This window comes from Fusarium sambucinum, chromosome I (assembly GCF_050947815.1).
Source record: "Fusarium sambucinum isolate potato_lamoka chromosome I, whole genome shotgun sequence".
Taxonomy (NCBI): Eukaryota; Fungi; Ascomycota; class Sordariomycetes; order Hypocreales; family Nectriaceae; genus Fusarium; species Fusarium sambucinum.
The window spans coordinates 11,091,078-11,109,906 of NC_139294.1; the positions used below are offsets into that span (position 1 = coordinate 11,091,078).

General features: G+C 48.0%; 7 protein-coding genes across 7 annotated transcripts; 6 read left to right on the plus strand and 1 right to left on the minus strand.

Annotated features, from left to right (window-relative positions):
- Positions 1-1,017: 1,017 nt before the first annotated feature.
- FSST1_006328 (uncharacterized protein) lies at positions 1,018-2,041 on the plus strand (the record flags this gene model as incomplete). Its single annotated transcript, XM_083232686.1, has 2 exons — positions 1,018-1,834; positions 1,890-2,041. The coding sequence occupies 2 exons, from the start codon at positions 1,018-1,020 to the stop codon at positions 2,039-2,041; spliced, it is 969 nt and encodes a 322-aa protein (XP_083089758.1).
- Positions 2,042-3,179: 1,138 nt separating this feature from the next.
- On the plus strand, positions 3,180-8,943 carry FSST1_006329 (uncharacterized protein; the record flags this gene model as incomplete). Its single annotated transcript, XM_083232687.1, has 8 exons — positions 3,180-3,376; positions 3,439-4,276; positions 4,326-6,046; positions 6,096-6,449; positions 6,501-7,121; positions 7,181-8,309; positions 8,356-8,661; positions 8,716-8,943. The coding sequence occupies 8 exons, from the start codon at positions 3,180-3,182 to the stop codon at positions 8,941-8,943; spliced, it is 5,394 nt and encodes a 1,797-aa protein (XP_083089759.1).
- Positions 8,944-9,551: 608 nt separating this feature from the next.
- FSST1_006330 (uncharacterized protein) lies at positions 9,552-10,016 on the plus strand (the record flags this gene model as incomplete). The annotated part of the gene is made up of 1 exon (XM_083232688.1): positions 9,552-10,016. The coding sequence occupies one exon, from the start codon at positions 9,552-9,554 to the stop codon at positions 10,014-10,016; it is 465 nt and encodes a 154-aa protein (XP_083089760.1).
- Positions 10,017-10,844: 828 nt separating this feature from the next.
- Positions 10,845-11,666, plus strand: FSST1_006331 (OBAP family protein; the record flags this gene model as incomplete). Its single annotated transcript, XM_083232689.1, has 4 exons — positions 10,845-10,940; positions 10,991-11,096; positions 11,146-11,586; positions 11,635-11,666. 4 exons carry the CDS (start codon positions 10,845-10,847, stop codon positions 11,664-11,666), a joined length of 675 nt encoding a protein of 224 aa, XP_083089761.1.
- Positions 11,667-11,889: 223 nt separating this feature from the next.
- On the minus strand, positions 11,890-12,779 carry FSST1_006332 (mediator complex, subunit Med18; the record flags this gene model as incomplete). The annotated part of the gene is made up of 2 exons (XM_083232690.1): positions 11,890-12,286; positions 12,334-12,779. 2 exons carry the CDS (start codon positions 12,777-12,779, stop codon positions 11,890-11,892), a joined length of 843 nt encoding a protein of 280 aa, XP_083089762.1.
- A 657-nt stretch (positions 12,780-13,436) lies between these two features.
- FSST1_006333 (polynucleotide kinase 3 phosphatase-domain-containing protein) lies at positions 13,437-15,000 on the plus strand (the record flags this gene model as incomplete). The annotated part of the gene is made up of 3 exons (XM_083232691.1): positions 13,437-13,524; positions 13,611-14,597; positions 14,690-15,000. The coding sequence occupies 3 exons, from the start codon at positions 13,437-13,439 to the stop codon at positions 14,998-15,000; spliced, it is 1,386 nt and encodes a 461-aa protein (XP_083089763.1).
- A 1,427-nt stretch (positions 15,001-16,427) lies between these two features.
- FSST1_006334 (general substrate transporter) lies at positions 16,428-18,201 on the plus strand (the record flags this gene model as incomplete). The annotated part of the gene is made up of 3 exons (XM_083232692.1): positions 16,428-16,705; positions 16,753-16,990; positions 17,038-18,201. 3 exons carry the CDS (start codon positions 16,428-16,430, stop codon positions 18,199-18,201), a joined length of 1,680 nt encoding a protein of 559 aa, XP_083089764.1.
- Between the last annotated feature and the right edge of the window lie 628 nt (positions 18,202-18,829).

Consider the following 18,829-nt stretch of genomic DNA (forward strand, 5'->3'; position numbering starts at 1 on the left):
ATTTAATAAATTTAAATCTTAGGTTCTTAATATAAGCTTTTTCCTAAGGATAAGAGTAGATATTAGAGTAAATAGGCCTGCATATTTAAAAGTTTAAGTATTAAATAAATAAGCTATTAGCTACTTTATTAATTACCTAGCTATTAGATATTAGTATTAGAAATAAATTAAAAGTATTAAAAATATATATATTTTAATATATAATATCTAAGTCTATAAAATAAATTATTAAATTAAAAAACCTAATCTTAAAAAAACCTTTAATTTAAAGATTTATTAAAATTTTAATTTATATAAATAGGTTAATATTTATTAAAAACCTAAAGAAAATTAAAAAGGCTTAAATAAAAGCTAAAATAATTATTAAAAATATAATATAAGTTATAAAAGTCTATAGATTAAGCTTATTTATTATTATTAAACTAATACTTTACTAATAAGATATACTACTAAGAGATTAAATACTTAATACTATTACTCTTATCGCTTAGCACTTCTATTTACTCTAATATAATCCACTCAATGTCCATGGTCGTTTCACTAAACATTTCTATGAACTGTTCACAAATCAATTTGGACAAACGGATTGTTGCCGTCTGTTTGCAACTATTTGTAGTCCTCTCTGCGGAGTTCCCTTCCATAACCCCCAGTGCATCTTTAGGCACCCAAGGTTTTAAGTTCCAGAAGGCGACTCCCGATCGAAATTCTGTTTGGTGCCATGTGCAGCGGTTGACAGTGCCAACGAGCATTTCAAATTCTTGCTGCCTAATCTTTAGGTTGCTACCACACTCTTCTACTATCTCCCCTCCTCCTTCCTTCCTCACCACAACAACATCTCGAGCAGTTTAGGAAGTCACATCGAGGCTTTCAAATCCTGGTAAGAAGACTCTCTCTTCTCTTCTACACTTCCTATCCCTTTTCCATTCTGTCCCCCTGGTATTAATCACCACTTTCTCCAGCTCACCTGCGCGTGTCCAACACACTCACTCACTACTCGCTCCTGCGCCGACCGCCAAAATGTGTGTCGAGATCATTACCATCGCTCTGTGCACTGCGAAAGGCCCTGATGAAGAGCCCGGCTACTGTGGAAAGTTTCACCTGGTCGCTGGAGCCCACAACGTCTGCGAAGAAGCCCACGAGGATTGCATGTGCTGCTTTGGCACTTGCGGCAAGATCGTTGCCGCGTCCCCCGCCCGCATCGATGTCTTGGACTTTCTGAAGCTTCCGTGCATAGTTTGTGCCGCCAACAAGGGCGAACTCCTAAAGAACCACACAGTTCTCGAGCCCGTTCCAGTCAAGGGTTCTCCTCTCCCCGAAGGATACCTGGAACAGAAGCTCAAAGTTCTCCAGAGCGCTCGACATGGGGATTCCATCTGCTCTCACCACGCTGAGGGCTCTGCCATCAAGGGTAGGGCCACTTTCAACAAACCCGCCGAGGCGTATGTTGTGGGTTATGTCGACACCCAGTTCGCCACTGCTTCAACTCCTGCTGAGGCCTCTTCCGATGAAGTAAGCCTCTACTTGAAGGACTCCAAGCCTGCTGCTACTGATGCCTCTGAGCACTATGGAGAGGATTCTGTTCCCGCCGCCGACCTTTGGGCTGCTAAACGTATCGCCGCTGAGGCTGCCAACACTGAGCTTCCCATCACTGAGCCTGTCGTCACTGAGCCTGTCATCACTAAGCCTGCCATCACTGAGCCCATCACCATTGAGCATGCCATGACCGAGTCTACCGTCACTGAGACTCCTTTCGAGAAGGATGATGAGCCCGCTGTTGGCGCCAACGACAATGATGGCGAGACTTCCGTCAAGTCTGGTTCTGACACTGGCAAGTGTAAGTGCTTCTATGACATATCACTTCATATTCCATGCTAACATTCTTTCTAAAGGTGATCAGAAAGGACGTGAGGGCGGTACCACCCCCATCACTCGCCGTGCTGTCAACTTCCAGTACAGCGCCGAGGCAGCTGACAAGCTGCGTGACGCGACTGAAAAGTTCGCCACTCTCAAGTCTGGATTCCTCATGGGCAAGGCCATTTAATCTGGACGCACATGGAAATGGTGGAGTGAAAGTAGCGGAGATCAATATGGCGAGGGCAAATGGGAGTTGCATCTGATGATAGTTTTGATCCATAGGTCGGCTTCTTAAAAGTAGCCCGCAATCAGAATACAATTTCATCTCAACTCAGTACTACTTGCCATGTCATCTTTCTACAGTTTACCTCGAAATAGCTTGCCAAGTGACCACAAATGTTTCTGCTTCTCGATAGCAAAGCGAGGTAGAAGTATGTTTGTCTAGTGCTGACGGGAATAGACAGGCTTTAACGAATCCACAACACGAAACACCAAGACAAATTCTACAGTCATTGGGACCCTCTCATATCACACAGCATTGTCTATAAGTTTTCGCTAAAAACAACAGGTGATGCTGTTTATTGATCCACGAACAAGGTCTGTATTTCCCATTCACCACTCATTCCAAGAAACGACAAAGCGTTAACAAATACGGGTTGACCAGGCTAGTGGACAATAGAAACTTTTGCTTCCTCCTTTCTTAGGTGAGTCTTAGAATACAGAACTGAAAGACCTATAATAATGATCCAAAGTGACCTGCTAATTATATTTCTCAGAGTTCCAGCGGCCGACGTTTATGATAGATACCCTGAGGATCGACAAGGCGCTAACAAATATCAATTGACCAGGATTAGATAGAGACTTGACACCTGGCGATGGTTCTAGCCAATCAATCACGTCTCCATCCCAAGCTGAAAGTCCCTGCATCGCAATTAGGCTCCTTTTTTCTTCTGCGTCCCGAGCTTGTACAAATCTCAATAAGAGAGTGGACAAATTCCACCCAGTCTTTAACAGCAAACTTACAATTCAGAGCGCTGCCCTCTGATCATCTTCAATCGTGTCTTTGTTTGTCCCCGCTGCAGATTCTGCCAACTCAGCAGCGCCGTGGCAGTTTCAGGGCCTGACTTCAAAACATCAGAAAGATTCACCGCTAGAAGCATAAGAAACTAGATCAGTAGGTCATTCATGGGACTTGGACCATTTTGTGAGGCTGTTTATTGTTGTACCCCAAGAATTGGGAGGCTAACTTTTCTACTACTCGGCAGGCGCCGTGACAACTTCAGGGTCTGACCAGGGCCAGAGGGTCCAACCAAACCCCTGAGACAATGTCGACCGATGACGCTCAAATTGCTGAGTCGGGGAAGCCCACAGCTCAAGATCTTGTGAAAGAGATAGCCAAAGAACGCGGTTATCTCGGTGAAGAGCAACTCGCTCGGATCGGGGAGATTAACCCAGAGCTTCGTCGTGAAGTAGAAGAAGCACTACTCCGAAAAGATGAGATGATCGGTTCTGCTGTCCTGACGTACGTATGAGTTTTTAATTACACTTCTCAATTGGCCGAAATACATTCTAACTCTCAATTAGACTGGCCAAGAATCTTTACACAAGCAATGCCAGGTTTGTCTTTGAGTTGCTGCAGAATGCCGATGACAATGATTACAGCATCGCTGTGTCACAAGGTCAGGACCCGTATGTTTCTTTCAAGGTACACCCTGACAAAGTGACAATCGAGTGCAATGAGAATGGCTTTACTCATGAAAACTTGAAAGCAATTTGCGCAATCGGCAAAAGTTCAAAGGTCGGCGCGGCTGGCTACATTGGAGAGAAAGGCATCGGATTCAAGTCTGTCTTCATGGCAGCCTGGAAGGTCAATATCCAGTCAAATAACTTTTCCTTCTCTTTCACACATCGCAAAGGCGACTCAGGTCTTGGAATGGTTACACCTGTGTGGGAGGAGACAAAGGAACCGATAGGCGACTCATCCACTCGCATCACTTTACTGCTTCATACAAGTGAGGATCCAGAAGAAGATAAGCGGCGACGCGACACCATCCGCATCCAGTTCCAAGACTTGCAGCACACGATATTGCTCTTTCTACGGAAGCTACGCAAGGTACAAGTGTCTTTCTACGATAAAAAGAATGTCCAAACTGCGAGTACCGTTTACTCTCTCCACGGAAGCAATCCGGCGACCATTCGAAAGGAGACATCTGATGGTGTGGAGGAGAGACAGTACCATGTCACCAAGCACGTCGCTGAGAACATCCCTCGAAGCGAGAATAGAACATACTCGGATGAACGTGACCGTGCTGACTCTTCTGCCGAAGTCGTGCTGGCGTTTCCCTTGACAGATACGGGAGCTCCAATTATTGAGAACCAGGATGTCTTTGCGTTTCTTCCAATGCGACCGATGGGTTTCAAGGTAATTGAGTACATCCCCGATCAACGAACTAACACTGATTGATGAATAGTTCCTCATACACACAGACTTCGTCACGGAAGCCAGTCGTCAAGGCATAGTAGTCAGCTCCCTCCGAAACCGCGCTCTCTTACAAGGCATCGCAGACTGTCTCGTCAAAGCCATCGAGGAGTTCTGTCGTCATCCCACACTCCAATACCAATGGATGCGCTGGCTACCTCAACGAGACAGTTACCCTTGGGGCAGTTTCTGGTCAAGTCTCCTAGACAGGATCAAAGAAAGAATACATCAGGTCAAGGTTCTCCGTACCCTTGGCTCCGGCCGCCTGGGTTCTATGTTCCGACTACGCAATCTTTATCCATGGCTACGAGACGAAAAAGGCGACCCCTTGTTCAAGGATATCGATGAAGAGATTTATCTCGCAAAGGAGTATGCCAAAGATGACCTTGCACTATTAGAGCCGTATGGCTTACAAGGAGCCTCTGCAGAGGAAATTATTCTTCGCATCGAGCATGATCTTCAGAAGGGTCCTGACGCGTCCTGTATGAAACGCTCAATGATAAACGACGATGGGAATTCACTCGCAGCAAGAGCGCTACTGTTGCTATACCGTTCCCTTGAGAGAAATAAAGCTCTTCCTGGTCCAATTCGGGCACGGCTCGAGCATTTGAGATTCATCCCACTCCATGATGGCGGATGGGTCTCTGCGAGTCGCCGGCCACTTTATTACTCTCATTCCTCGAAGCTGGAAGTGCCTAGCGGCCTCGGCCTAACCCTTGTGGATGCAAAAGCAGCATCTAATCCAGATCGGCGTGCTTTGCTTGACAAATTTGGTGTCGCTGAGGCGCAGTTCAGATATATTCGAGAGTTGATCATGAGTAGTACGTTATTCGTTTTCGTTGTGGACGACGGTGCTCTCCGCGTGTCGTCCTCATACCTCAGATTCATGTACCTCTCTGAGGCTCTTCTCAAAGACGATGAAGTCCCAACGCTCCTGAAAGGCTTCCAGGTTTTTGACCACCAACGGCGCGCGTGTCATCCAGTCAAACAGAACGTCTACCTGCCAAGTGATGATGAGTACGGGCCACGTCAATTACTTTCACCATGCGGCGATGCACCTGGCTTTGACGTACCGTTTCTACATGATAACTACCTCATTTCCCCGCCTGTAACACCAGAGGGCCTTCGCTGGAGTTGGGAGGAATGGCTCGAACTGCGACTCCGATTGCGTCGCAATGTCAGACTGGGAATGGTGGACAAGCAAAAGAAATTGACAGTTTCTTCTTTGTTCCGTTATATCGAACAGCATCGGCCTGATCGCCTTCTCGGTGCCCTGCAAAGGGCATGGCATATTGAGAACATCAATGTTGCAACCTCTAGTCAATTGATCACTGAGCTGCGCAAGATGAAGGTTCCTTGTAAAGGTCAAGGCAAAGTCTCTAAGTTGCATCCTTTATCGGGAACATTTTTGCCTCTACCGGACCTTAAAGGTAAATATTCTCGCTATGCTGAAGATGAGGACTTCCTGTTCCTTGACCTGGGTAAGCCTATAGCATCGGATACCTACAGAGCCGAATGGGGTTTCTTGGTAGACCATCTTTTCGTTGGGCACACTGACAGCCTTCGCTTTTACCTGAATCTTCTCTGGTCGATTCGCCACAACAATGCTGCAGCTGAAATTCGTCGGCAATCCAGGATCTTGGATCTCTACGAAGTCTGTCACACCCGGTGTCGAGAGGACGACAGTTTCCCTGTCGCTCAGACTGATGCAAGGTGAGTTTACACGTCAATTTCGGAAGCTACTATAGACTAATTGCTATAGAAATGTGATAAATGACTATAACCTTGTATATATTCCTGCCTACGAATCGAAACCCGCAACATGGGTATCATCTGACAAGTGTCTCTGGAACGCGCGAAAAGAGATGCAGACAGCATACCCTCTTGCACATCTATACCAAACAGCATTTCATCGATCCGAAGAAGAACTCGACATTCTGAAACAGTTCTTCAAGATGACCCTAGGTGTTAAGGATTGTTCATGGGAGAATTACCTCAATGAACTGCGGAGGTTAAGGACTATGGCAATTGAAGACTCTGGCTGGGTGAACGACATATACAACGCTCTCAAATCAGAGAGACCGAGCTTCATTGATATTGATGCCACGAACATCAGGTACCGACCCTCTCCATTTAAATCTGCAGCGTCCAACTGACGAGTACCTAGGAAAGCATTTGCTGAAGAAAAGTTGATCTACTTCAGTGTTGGCAATGTCAGTCGCTGGTATACCGTCAGCGAGTGTCTATGGTCCAGCGCAACCCAGATTCGGGGCAGAGTAGCTCTCAACGATCTTTATCCCGACCTAGAGGATTTTTTCGTCAATTTTCTTGGCGTACAAGAGCTCACGCTGAGTATGGCATATGACGAGCTCAAGGAAATGGGTAATAGAATCCCATGTCCCCCAATCGCCGCAGTCAAGGACACAATTTGGGCATTCAATTCTTTGTTAGCGACGCCAGAGCGCCTACCAGACGAAAGACCAGTCTGGAAAGGGACAGTATTCCCTGTCAAGTACCCCAATGGCTCAGTCAATCTACAGTCAGGTCGTACGGAGTTCGCCATTGTTGACCGAAAGGCTCTGGGAGACATCTTTGGGACGCGGGCCAAGACCTTGGACTTTACTCTCGATGAAGTACGTCGGCTACAGCCATTTCTCTCATGGCTCAACATGGGATCCAGATATCTATCTACCTCAGTTCGAGAAATCTCGACTGTGGCGGGTGACCACTTGAACAAACTCCAGTCTCTTGACAGGGAGATAAAGCAGAAGGCCGACGGTCTTTACAGGTACCTCCTGTCTACAGTCATTCTTTTCATACACCGAGCTAATTTATATGTTTGCTTAGGATCGCCGTTCACTACAACAGTCCCCGGACACAAGATGACAACTCGAAGCTTCATTGGGTTCTCGCCAGAGCGGAAGTCTACGAGACAGACGGCATTTCATCCGAGCTTCATCTAACCCAAGACGGACAAGCGATAGTTCACACCCAAGAACAAAGCGAACTACACATACGCGAAGACAATGATGTCCTCAAAATTTATGTCCCACGAGACCCCAAGGCTCAAGGGTTTTGTTACTTTGCGGCGCTTCCTCGACGTTTACTGGAATGGATCATGACCGATCCGTCCACTCTTCAAGTCAGTCGCGCTGGTTCCCAAGCATTGCAGATCGTCGCAGCGGTCTTAAATGCTCCCCTTGTCATTATGACTCAGATTCTGGAAGCGGAGGGAATTATTGATGCACCCATCCCAACTGGCAGCTTCAAGCAAGACGAAGACAATGAGGAACACATAGATACGGATGAGTCCAATACGTGTCAGGAAATGGAGGCGATCCACGACGATGTTTCCAGTGAAGGGGTAGACGACACTACGTTGGCGTCGCTGGTGGAATCAGAAGACGAAGTTGCCAGCCAAGACTCTACCACTCATCAATCTACCGGCACCATATCCCCGCCAAGGCTTTCGGATCTTCCCATACGACAAAAGAGTCCAGCTACTTCAAGTTCGTCTGCGACTGGACAACTGATTGTTACGCCGGCTTCCTCAACTGCTGGCTATTCCAGTCGGAACAAACGAAGACCTGTACATCGCACGCGAACATCAAACGATGATACCCGACACTCCGATATGCTTGGTGATGAACAAAGTACACCCGGCACAGCAAGTCACCCTGCATTTGTGTTCGGGTCTTCACCTACAATGCAATCAAGCTCTCCATTCCAGTTCAATGGCCCAGATGGAGCCACACTAAGCTCTACGGTTGAAGATGAAGAAGTTTACATGGGAATGATCGATAATGTCATTACTGCGGCTCGTAAAGCAGCAATTCCTCGTCGCGAGTACTTTGGTGAGCGTGGACTGTTCAACGCCCTACCCGAAGTTGACGACGAGGTCCAAATGTCACAACGTTTCCGCTCATACGGGCCTCAAGAACGAGACATGCGTATTGGCGCTCTTGGAGAGCTATACGTAAGTTAATATTAGTATTTCGTGAACGTAGCTAATATGCTGGCAGGTCTTTGAGCTTCTTCAGGGCTTCAGTCCAGCTCTCTCACATTTCGGCAGAGACAATTGGCAGAGCCGGATGAGAAAGTTCGTCACCATCCATCCCAGTTATTCCGACATGCTACCATGGAACGGTCAAGAGACGGCCGACATCGTGTACTTTGATCGCAAACAAGAGCTGACAAGGCATTTGGTGGAAAAACGACAACTGGGTCCCGAGTGGTTAGGCGTGAAACCTTTGTACTTGATCGAGGTCAAGTCCACGATTGGAGACAGTCGCACTCCATTCTACATGAGCAAGCGACAGTACCAAAAGGTAAGCAAATCTTGATCCATGCGCGACATTATTGCTAACAGTTTCTTTGTAAAGATGGGAGACTACTCGAACACGTTGGCATCGTCCACGGTATCTACCGCGACCGCGACCGTGACCACACCCCCCATTTACCTGATCGCCCGTGTCTCGAATGTCGGCAAGACAAACATACATTTAGATCTTTACTTCTATCCGGAAACACTGCGAGCGAGAGGTTCACTGGTCTTTACGCCCGAAACGTGGTCAGTTGTTCCTGGGTCAATTGCTCCTGGGCTGGGCTAGCAGGTATTGGCCTCTGAGCTTTAGGATACAAAAATAAATAGCCCAAGAAGTCTGATCTAAGTAGCATAAACTGGCCTAATAATTTTGTCCCTTATTATCCCAGCAATCAATTTTCCGATCAAGATCAGCTTGGCGTGGATGTTCATACTCATGGCGCTTGCAAGCACCACTCTCACTTCACATACGAACAGAACATGACAATATGTGGTGGTTTCCTCTTTGTTCCTCGGTCTCCTAACAATAGCCATTATGTTCACAAGTAACAATGTCAAAACCAACCAGGCAACAAAGAGTGAACTATGATCGTGTGTTTGTTCATTAACTAAGTTGTCGCCTTGACCTCGCCGAGTATACCAAACAAAGACCGAACATCTTCCCATCAATGTGTTCAACCTACACATCCCATCAACACAGATGGACAAGAACTATGAACACCATGCCTGTAAGTATCATCATGTTCGTTTCTTCCGTTTAAATAGTCCATATCCTACCATCATCTCAGAACTTCTCTTTTTCTCATCAAGCTACTCTAGCAACTCTCACAAGCACATTTACATCAACACCAACAAAACCACACACAACCAAATCTCACCTCAACATCTGACAAAATGTCTGACAAAATTGAGAAACTTCAGGGCGGTCGCAAGCCTATCTACCTTCGTGGAAACGACCCTCAACTCGACACCACCACCACTCCCCCCAAGAAGGGGTTACATCTGCGTGGTATGTCAGGGTTTGACCAAGTGCAGCCCCCAAGTGGCAGCAGCAGCTTCAACCCCGAAGCGGCTCCGTTTACCCCCACTGCCCCTACTGCCTTTGTCAACACTCCGGATTCTTCCCCTGCTGACCCTCAGTCTGTAGAGAAGAGCCCCGAGGACAAGCGCGCACAGCGTCTTCGGGAGATCAACGCCATCGAAGATGAGCGGGATCGTGAGGACGCGATGAATGACTTTATCTGGGAACAGCATACCGAGTGGTCTGCTGAGGACCTGGCTAAAGAGAAGGAGGAGAAGGAGTTGGAGGAGCGCCGCCAGAAGTTTGGCCGCCATCACAAGGATTCTCCCAACAAGTAGTTGGGTAGATGAGTGAGCGGTCGCTGGTGGTGGGAGGAGGGGAATGATAACTACAATGCTGGCATTGTAGAAAACACAATTGGCGTTGGATAGGCGTTCTTGGACATTGCTTTTATGCATTGAAATTGGATATTTTGCATTTTGGCATAGCGATCTAGTTATGAATTTGAACTACAGTCTTTCATTAAATATTTTTACTTTCTTTAAATCTATTCTCGTGAACATCATCTTGTGATCCCATGGCTAACAGGAAACTTCCAATCCTTAGGTTATAGTGGTTAACAGTCTAAAAACTCTAAACTGAATATCAGCAAAGGACCTCCTGTCTTCGTCTGTTGTTCGTTATTGAACACACTCAAGTGCAGGTATAATCGTGGGTATTTTACATCATCCTCTTCCCTATGAACAATAATGCCAATAAACCATTATTCAGGGTTACGATGCACCACTGTGTGACTTTGTGGCCGTTGGTAGTCTCCCGACAATTGTCTACTGGGTAACCTCCGCTCACCGAACCGCCCGGGCCCGCTCGTCAAACGGCAAAGTGGATCCCACGGCTCCGAAACAGCACGGAGGTCATCTCCGCGTCATTCTGACGCTTCACCAGAAGCAACTTGCTGTAGCTTAAGGCATTTTACCTTGTCGCCCGACGTAAAGGCCTCACATTAGCAACGCTTGGCACGTAGAAAATGCAGCACGAATTATCTATCCATGACGTAATCTTCTCCAGCATTGTCTGTACTTAAGAGACATCCCAAAGCACGTCACTCAATTTAAACAACGACGATCTTGAATCTTAACTTGACGACATTCAAGACATCAATCGCCATGGCTTCACAAGATATTCCCGTTACTAATGATAGTATGGGACAGCCTCTTTCGGCAAAGAACAAGGTTCTTACCGCTGGTGCTGCTGTGACACAAGTACGTTGAAGCTCAATTGAACAAGTGCCGGACTGACTCATGATGAACAGGAGTTTCGACCGACGAAGCATATCTGTGCTCACCTCAACGCTTTTCATGCCTACGCTGATGATCCCTCTCGCTTTGTGGAAACAAACCATTACTGCGCCCATATAAGTAAGTCCCCAGTCTCAACCGCCATTATTTACCGACTAACACTCGCAAGACGAGGACGTCCGCCAATGTCTCCTCTACGACTCCGACGAGCCCAACGCGCGCCTCATAGGAGTAGAATACATGATCACCCCGAAACTCTACGAAACACTCGACAAAGAAGAGCGACAGCTCTGGCACTCGCATACATACGAGGTTAAATCAGGAATGCTCATCATGCCGAACCGCGCTGTCCCCGAAAGCGCGTGGCAGATAGCTGAGAACTACGAGATGGACCAGGTGGTGCACTTGTACGGAAAAGTGTATCACCTGTGGCAGACGGATCGAGGAGATACGTTGCCGTTAGGGCCGCCGAAGTTGATGACGAGTTTTACGGCGGATGGGCAGTTTGACTTTGAGAAGCATGTTGGAGAGAGGGATAGGAGGTTCGGGACGGATTGGAGGGGTAAGAAAGAGGCGAGGAAGAATATCCCGGAGCCTGTTATTCACGAGGGTGAGTATGCGTGTGTTGGGAGTTGGGGATTGAGCTAACAGTTTGTAGATGCGGATCAGGCTTGGAAGAAGGGCAACTAAGGGGAGCGAATACGGTTTGAACAGGACTGAGGTCGCGAACAGAACGAGCGCGGACATCGCATGGCGAATTGACCGTCGGAGAGTAATAGTAATGGACATCAAGGTTGTCTATTGGGTATCATCTATTATCCGAGTTATTGATCGTGATCGGATGAACAGCCATCCTGTTCCCTTCATACATATGCACATGCAGCTTGTTCTAAGCCTCCGAAATGCACAGTCCTCACTTCCCAATCGTCACTCGCTGTGGCAACTGTTGCACTCCCTGCGCTTGCTGCATCACTCTCGTATCGTGAACCTTGCGATCAATCCCTCGGAAGTCAAAGACACCCTCCAACTCTTTTCTGATCGCCAACAACTGCTCCTGGACTTTGCGTAGCTCCTCAGGTTTGTTGTCCTGCACGACGTGCGCCTTGACGTGGAGGAACCATCGCTTCTGCTGATCCACGGGAGTAAGTGAGTCGAATGAAGGTAGACTGCCCAGTGGCATGGATTGCTGCTGTTTTGTTTCCATGGGAACGTAGTTGTCTATGGGATGGAGGAAATAGTATCGTACTAGACAGAACTCAATCTCGTCTCTGTAGAAGCGGTACATTTCCTCAATTGTTTCTGTCTTGAACCTGCACCTTATTAGCGACCATGACTTAACCAAGACAGTGATACCTACGTGTGGTTGTTGTCGCGCATAAGTGAAGGCAACATCTTCTGCTCCCAAAGCTCGACCTTGTTCCTCTGCGTAAGCAAAGGCTGACCCCGCGGCGGATCCGGAAAGTCTGTCCATTTCAAGACTCCCTGTGTCGCATCGAGGTCCATCACAGGCGCATTAGGTCCCATGTCGCGATCCTTGAGCACATCGTAGCGTGTCTGGAGGATGAAGGACTGCCGCGTCAAGTTCTGATGAAGCTCTTTCCACAGAAAGCCCGTGTTGGGAGGGCTTATGGGTTTCTTAATCGAGCTCTGGTTAAAGATACCCATTGGTCGCGGTGGTCCTTGGAAGTAGAGAATTCGTTGGATGGATTCCCAGGGGTCCATGTTAGTGAGGCCGCCCAGGACGGAGCATGCTCCGGCGAAGTCTTTGTCCTCGATGAGGGCTGTGAGAAAGATTTCGTGCATTTTGCTGCGCTTAGAGGCGTCGCTGGCTTATTTGATGCTTGTGTGGATGTATTGTATGTTCAATTGCTGTATTCGAAGATCTGGAGGGAATGCGCTTGTTGAACAACAGCTTGTATTGAATGCGACGATAACTGAAGGTGAGTGGTGAGAGCTACCCCACCAAAGCCTCTTCCTCCATGGAAGAGCTGGGAAATGGAGAAGTTCTTTGATTGGCCAATGAGCTTGAGATGCTCGGAATCTCGATTGTTCCGTTGCTGACTATACATTAGGGCACGTGATAGCGCGATTGAGTTCGTGTTTTGGACGCCATGAGCAACAAATATTAGTGTAGATATTGACTTATAGTTTGCAAGAAAACAACCTGTGACGGCAACCGGCTGAAAACCTCATAGTATTATAAAGAAAAATAGGCCCAGTCGTATTTTACTGTAAAAAATCTTTGACTATCGCTCAATGCCATCTTTTTGCCAATGTTCTGTCCGAACAAAGAATGGTTTAGGTTAGGTGGATGCCCAGATGGTTCGTCCGCGCCAGCCTGGCTCCTTAGTCAGTTTTGACCCTGCATGCACTTTACTGTGACAACACTGGAGACGCTTATCGCACCCGATAACCGCGACTCAACCCGATGCAATCTTTGTCGATATCTATAGGAAGAAGATGTCTTCAAATGATCAGCCCAAGCGCAAGGCCGATGCGCCTGTGTCTCCCCCGGCCATCAAACGCAAAGTGCAAAGTGGGACAACCAGTGAGTGCGCGCTCCAAAGCTCAACACCAACGCTCTGCAGTTACAGCATCACGATCATCGAACTCTCCGCTAACGTGACTACCTAGAGACTGCTATAGCAAACTTCTTTACGCCGACATCACAGAAGCCTAAAGACCCTACGATTTGGTCTGAACGAAGCCCCAACGACAACGATGATATCCCCGCAACACTCCTCGTCGGCAGATTTGAACCCGAAAAGAAAGAAGACAGAAAAGTAAAGAGAAGAAAGATCGCCGCTTTTGATCTCGACTCAACCCTCATCTCTACATCCTCAGGCAAGAAACACGCCAGCAGCGGTACAGATTGGAAATGGTGGCACAACTCTGTCCCCACCAGACTACGGGAGCTGTATCAAGATGGATACCGGGTCGTGATCCTATCAAACCAAGCGGGATTGACATTACACTTTGATGCAAAGCACAAGGGACCCAAGGGTAACGCGCAGAAGCGAGTTTCCGAGTTCAAACAAAAGTGTAGCGCCGTTCTCAATAGCCTCAACCTTCCGACCTGCGTCTACGCGGCGACCGAGCACGATATATATCGAAAGCCGAGGATTGGTATGTGGAAGGAGCTATGCGACGACTACGACATCTCGGAGATCGAAGTCGATTTGGAGAACAGCATGTTCGTCGGCGATGCAGGGGGACGCACGGCGGGCGTAGGCAAGGGCCCGGATGGGGTCGCGGCCATGGCCAAAGATTTTAGCTGCTCGGATCGGAACTTCGCTCACAACGTGGGAATCAAGTACTTGACGCCGGAGGAGTTCTTTCTAGGCGAGAAAGCTCGGAGTTATGCTCGCGAATTCAACTTGGCCGAGCATCCTTTCAGCGACGATACCTCATCGGGGAACTCCGTTGTAACCATCGACAAAACTAATGACAAGGACATTATCTTATTCTGTGGACCACCAGGGGCTGGCAAAAGCACGCTTTACTGGAAATCCCTCAAGCCTTTGGGGTATGCACGTATCAACCAGGACCAGCTCAAGACTCGCGACAAGTGCGTTCAAGCAGCGAAAGAATATCTCCAAGAGGGAACCTCTGTTGCGATAGGTGCGTTTCCCCAACTTTTCATCCCTGTGACTCCATAACTGCCGCTTACCCCATTTCCACCCCCTCACGGCGCTAACAAGGATTTATTGCAGACAACACAAACGCCGATCCAGACACCAGGACCGTTTGGGTAGAGCTTGCCAAGAAATTCGGCATTTCTATCCGTTGTGTGTGGTTCAAGACGCCTCTCCAAGTGTGCGAGCACAACAATGCGGTGCGGGCGCTGAACGAATCGTTGAACCCCGAATCAAGACTTGTGCTACCCAAAATGGCATTTACTGGTTTCGCAAACCGGTTCAAGCCACCAAATGTCAAAGAAGGTTTCCAGGACATTATCGAAGTTCCGTTTCAGTTTCGCGGGACGGAGGAGGAGTATCGCATCTGGGGTCGATACTGGACGTAGTACCATATATTTTCATTGTTTACTAATACATTCCCCAGCGAGTCTTGGTCATGATCATGCCATCTCCGCATCATGAAAATTTATTCTTTCCTCATGAGCTCCAAACATTTGCTCTCTCCCTGTCTGTTCCCCATCAGTAATGGGGTACCTCTGGCTCTACTCGCCTCCTCGTAACTATATTGGGGAAGAGGAAGCGATGAGAGTTGCATTCTAATGGAAGCGAAGTGAGAACGGACCCGTTTTCCACGCGGTCTAGTCTAGTCGGAGCATTAGTCCGCTCACTGTGAGAAGGGGTTCTGGGGTAGTCTGGAACTGTGGAACGTGCTCGGTGGTAGAAAATGATTCCGAAGGACGCTTGATTGGGATAATCTCCAAATGAATCACGCTCCAGACCAGGGTGGGAAGTTTGTATCCGCTCCGTAGGCACCAGCGAAAAGGTTACGAGAATGTCACTATCCACTCACATCCTACACGAGTTCCTCCATGAAGCACTTTATTGATGACAGTGGAGAAAGACCTCGGCCGTCAGAGAATAAACCGGGACCTATCCACACCTTTACGGGATGAATAACTCCAAGATCAAGCTTAACTGTTGCTTTGTGAAGAGATCAACATCGCGTGGGGGAGAGAGATGAGAGCCTTGTTAATAATGGCATGATTTTGCGGAGATGAGATCTAGAACTTGCTGACCCCATTGTTTAAGCGTCGCTTATAATTTATGGTTGTTTTATGCTTCTTTGTACGTGCACCGTTTTGTTGTTTTTGAGAATGAATGTTTGAATGAAGTTGTTTTTGGTTCCTTGGCTTTTGGGGAATTGTCAACGGGAATTATTTTACTTCTCCAATGCCCAGCCGGCTTGATTTGCATTGGCAAGACTTGGCGTAACGTGGTTACTGACTGTAGCGGCTGGGCATTTCCGATTGACGTACCTTGGCAAGCCACCCACTGAAAAAGTGTGTGTAGGGCACTGACGTCGCTAGGAAGTGGTCTGGGTAGGGGGAGACAAAAAGTGTGGCGGGGAAAATGTTCGGGCGACAAAATTGAGATCCTGGTTTCATTTTAGTCAAGGTTTGGTCTTCTCCACGGGGGAAGCGAAGGAATGTGGGAGTTTTACTAACTGTCACCGTTTTTAATGCGGAGGAGATGGAAATGGAGACTCCGCTATTGGAGGAAGAGGGAGAACCAGGTATCCACCTTGACCTTACAGACCAAGATCTTCACCTTGACATGCCTACTCATCTGGGGGATTACCCAAAAATGGGTTAACGTTTAGAGTAGAATGGTCGGTGTAACTACAACCAAGCGGGGGCACTTCGTGGGGAAGACAAGCAGTAGTATCATTTTATTATAAAGCCCTTGTCCCTTCTTCCCCTCAAGTTCCCATTCACCCCATCTCATCCCATCTCTTTCATACATTTCTTCTACAATGGCTGGAGGCGTCAAGAAACCCGTCAACATCTTCAAGCTCAAGGACTTGGGCGAGCCTGCTGGTGTCTTTAACTGGAGACTATGGTTCGCCGTTGTTTCCTTTGCCCTCCTCGGTGCCGCTAGAGGTATCGATGAGGGTCTCATCTCTGGATCTTTCAACTCTAAGGATTTCCAGGAGAAGATCAACTATGAGTCTTACACTGAGGTTGAGCAGGCCAACATCAAGGCCAATGTCTCCGCTATGGTTCAGATTGGTTCCGTTGGTGGTGCTTTGATGTAAGTTACTTCACGTCTTCTCGACAGAAGCAAGACTAACTGTTTAGTGCTTTCTTGGTTTGCGATCGTATCGGTCGTATTTGGGCTACTCGATTCCTCTGCACGCTTTGGGCTCTTGGTATTGTCATCTTCATGATTGGTGGTGTCAACGGAAACCTTGGTGCTATCTATGCTGGTCGCTTCATCTGTGGTCTCGGTGTTGGTCAGACTCCCGTCGTCGGACCTGTCTACATCGCTGAGATTGCCCCTGCTGCCATCCGTGGTCTCTGCTCTTGCATGTTCACAGTATGTTTATCCATCATCTCATTGCCATTCATGTCTAACAAAAACAGGGTGCTGTCTACATCGGTATCGTCCTCGCTTACTTCACCAACTACGGCGCTCACCTCAACATGTCCGACCACACTCACAACCAGTGGCTCGTCCCTACAAGTCTTCACATCATGATGTCCGGAATCATCTTCATCCTCATGTTCTTCCAGTCCGAGTCCCCCCGATACCTCGTCAAGCAAGGCAAACCCGAAGAAGCTGCCAAGGTCCTTGGTCGTCTCCGCCAGCAGTCCCCCGAGAGCGACTACGTTGTCCGCCAGGTCGCCGAGATCCAGGCTGCTCTCGACCACGAGCTCGAAGCTACAAAGGGTGTTGGTTTCCTCGGCAAGGTCAAGGAGTTGATCTTTGTCCCCAGCAACTTGTACCGTCTCTACATGTCCTCCATGGTTCAGTTCCTCTCTCAGTGGTCCGGCGCTGGATCCATCACCCTCTATGCTCCCGATCTGTTCAAGATTATGGGTATTGTTGGTAAGCAGGAGGGTCTTCTCGTCACTGCCGTCTTCGGTATCGTCAAGCTCATCGCCGCTATTCTTTGCGCTCTCTTCCTCGTTGATGTCATCGGCCGAAAGCGCGCTCTTCTCATCGGTATTACTCTGCAGACCATTGCTATGATCTACGTCGCTGCTTTCCTCACCAAGATTCCTCAGCTCGGTGTCGATGAGGACTTTGTCCTCCCTGCCGCTGACAAGGGTGCTTCTCGCGGTGCCATCGCCATGATCTACGTCTCTGGTTTCGGTTGGGCTCTCGGCTGGAACTCCATGCAGTACCTCCTCACTGCTGAGCTGTTCCCTCTCCGTATCCGTGCCCTTGCCACCTCTTGGGCCATGACTCTTCACTTCGCCAACCAGTACGGTAACTCCCGCGCTGTCCCCAACATGTTGCTCCCTATTGCCAAGGGCGGTATCTCTCCCAAGGGTACTTTCTGGTGCTTCGCCGCTGTTACCTTTGTCGGTGGTATTTGGGTCTGGTTCTCCGTTCCTGAGACTAGCGGTCGCAGCCTTGAGAACATGGATGAGCTCTTTGAGCTTCCTTGGTACAAGATTGGTCTTCACGGTAACAAGCACGTCGAGGAGCTTGACGAGGCCCGTGATGAGAAGAAGCGCTATGCTGATGAGGCCAACGCCACAGGCATTGAGCTTGAGCACCAGCGCAAGCAAGAGGCTTAAATGGTTACAAAAGCGGAATATTGGCCTGGCAGTGCCACGGCATTGGTTTATAGTTATGAATCCTATGAATATGAATAAGTAAAATTTTATTCGATATGACATTTGAGACTCTTCTTTCTTCATTGTGACACGCCTGTCAGTTTGACTAAGTACGGGTAAGGATTCAATCACATTGGTGTCCGAGTGCCTGTCTGCGCCGGTAGAACCTAAAGCTTTAGGATATAAAAATAAATAGCCTAAGAAGTCTGATCTAAATAGCATAAACTACTAAACCTAATCATTTCGTCTCTTATGTTCCCAGCGGCCATAAGGCTGCGCTCTGTAACTGGTGGATTACACCGTAGGCTTAAGGGTTTAGAGGCTAAAACACAGCGCAGAAGGAGTTGTGGTCACTTGTCGCAACACGGTCGGTTAGGATGTGCCCCCAACCTGAAAACTATTCCGATCAAGAGAAGCCTCTATCATGACACCTTTTGGTAAATTTAATTGATCGCAAGTAGATATTTCATGCCGAGGTGGTACGTTATTGAAGAAGTAAAATCGACAGGACAGGAACAAACGCTCGGGCCACAAGCACTGTTGACAGTCATTATTTGCGACAAGAGCATCTAACTCAATCAACAACCTC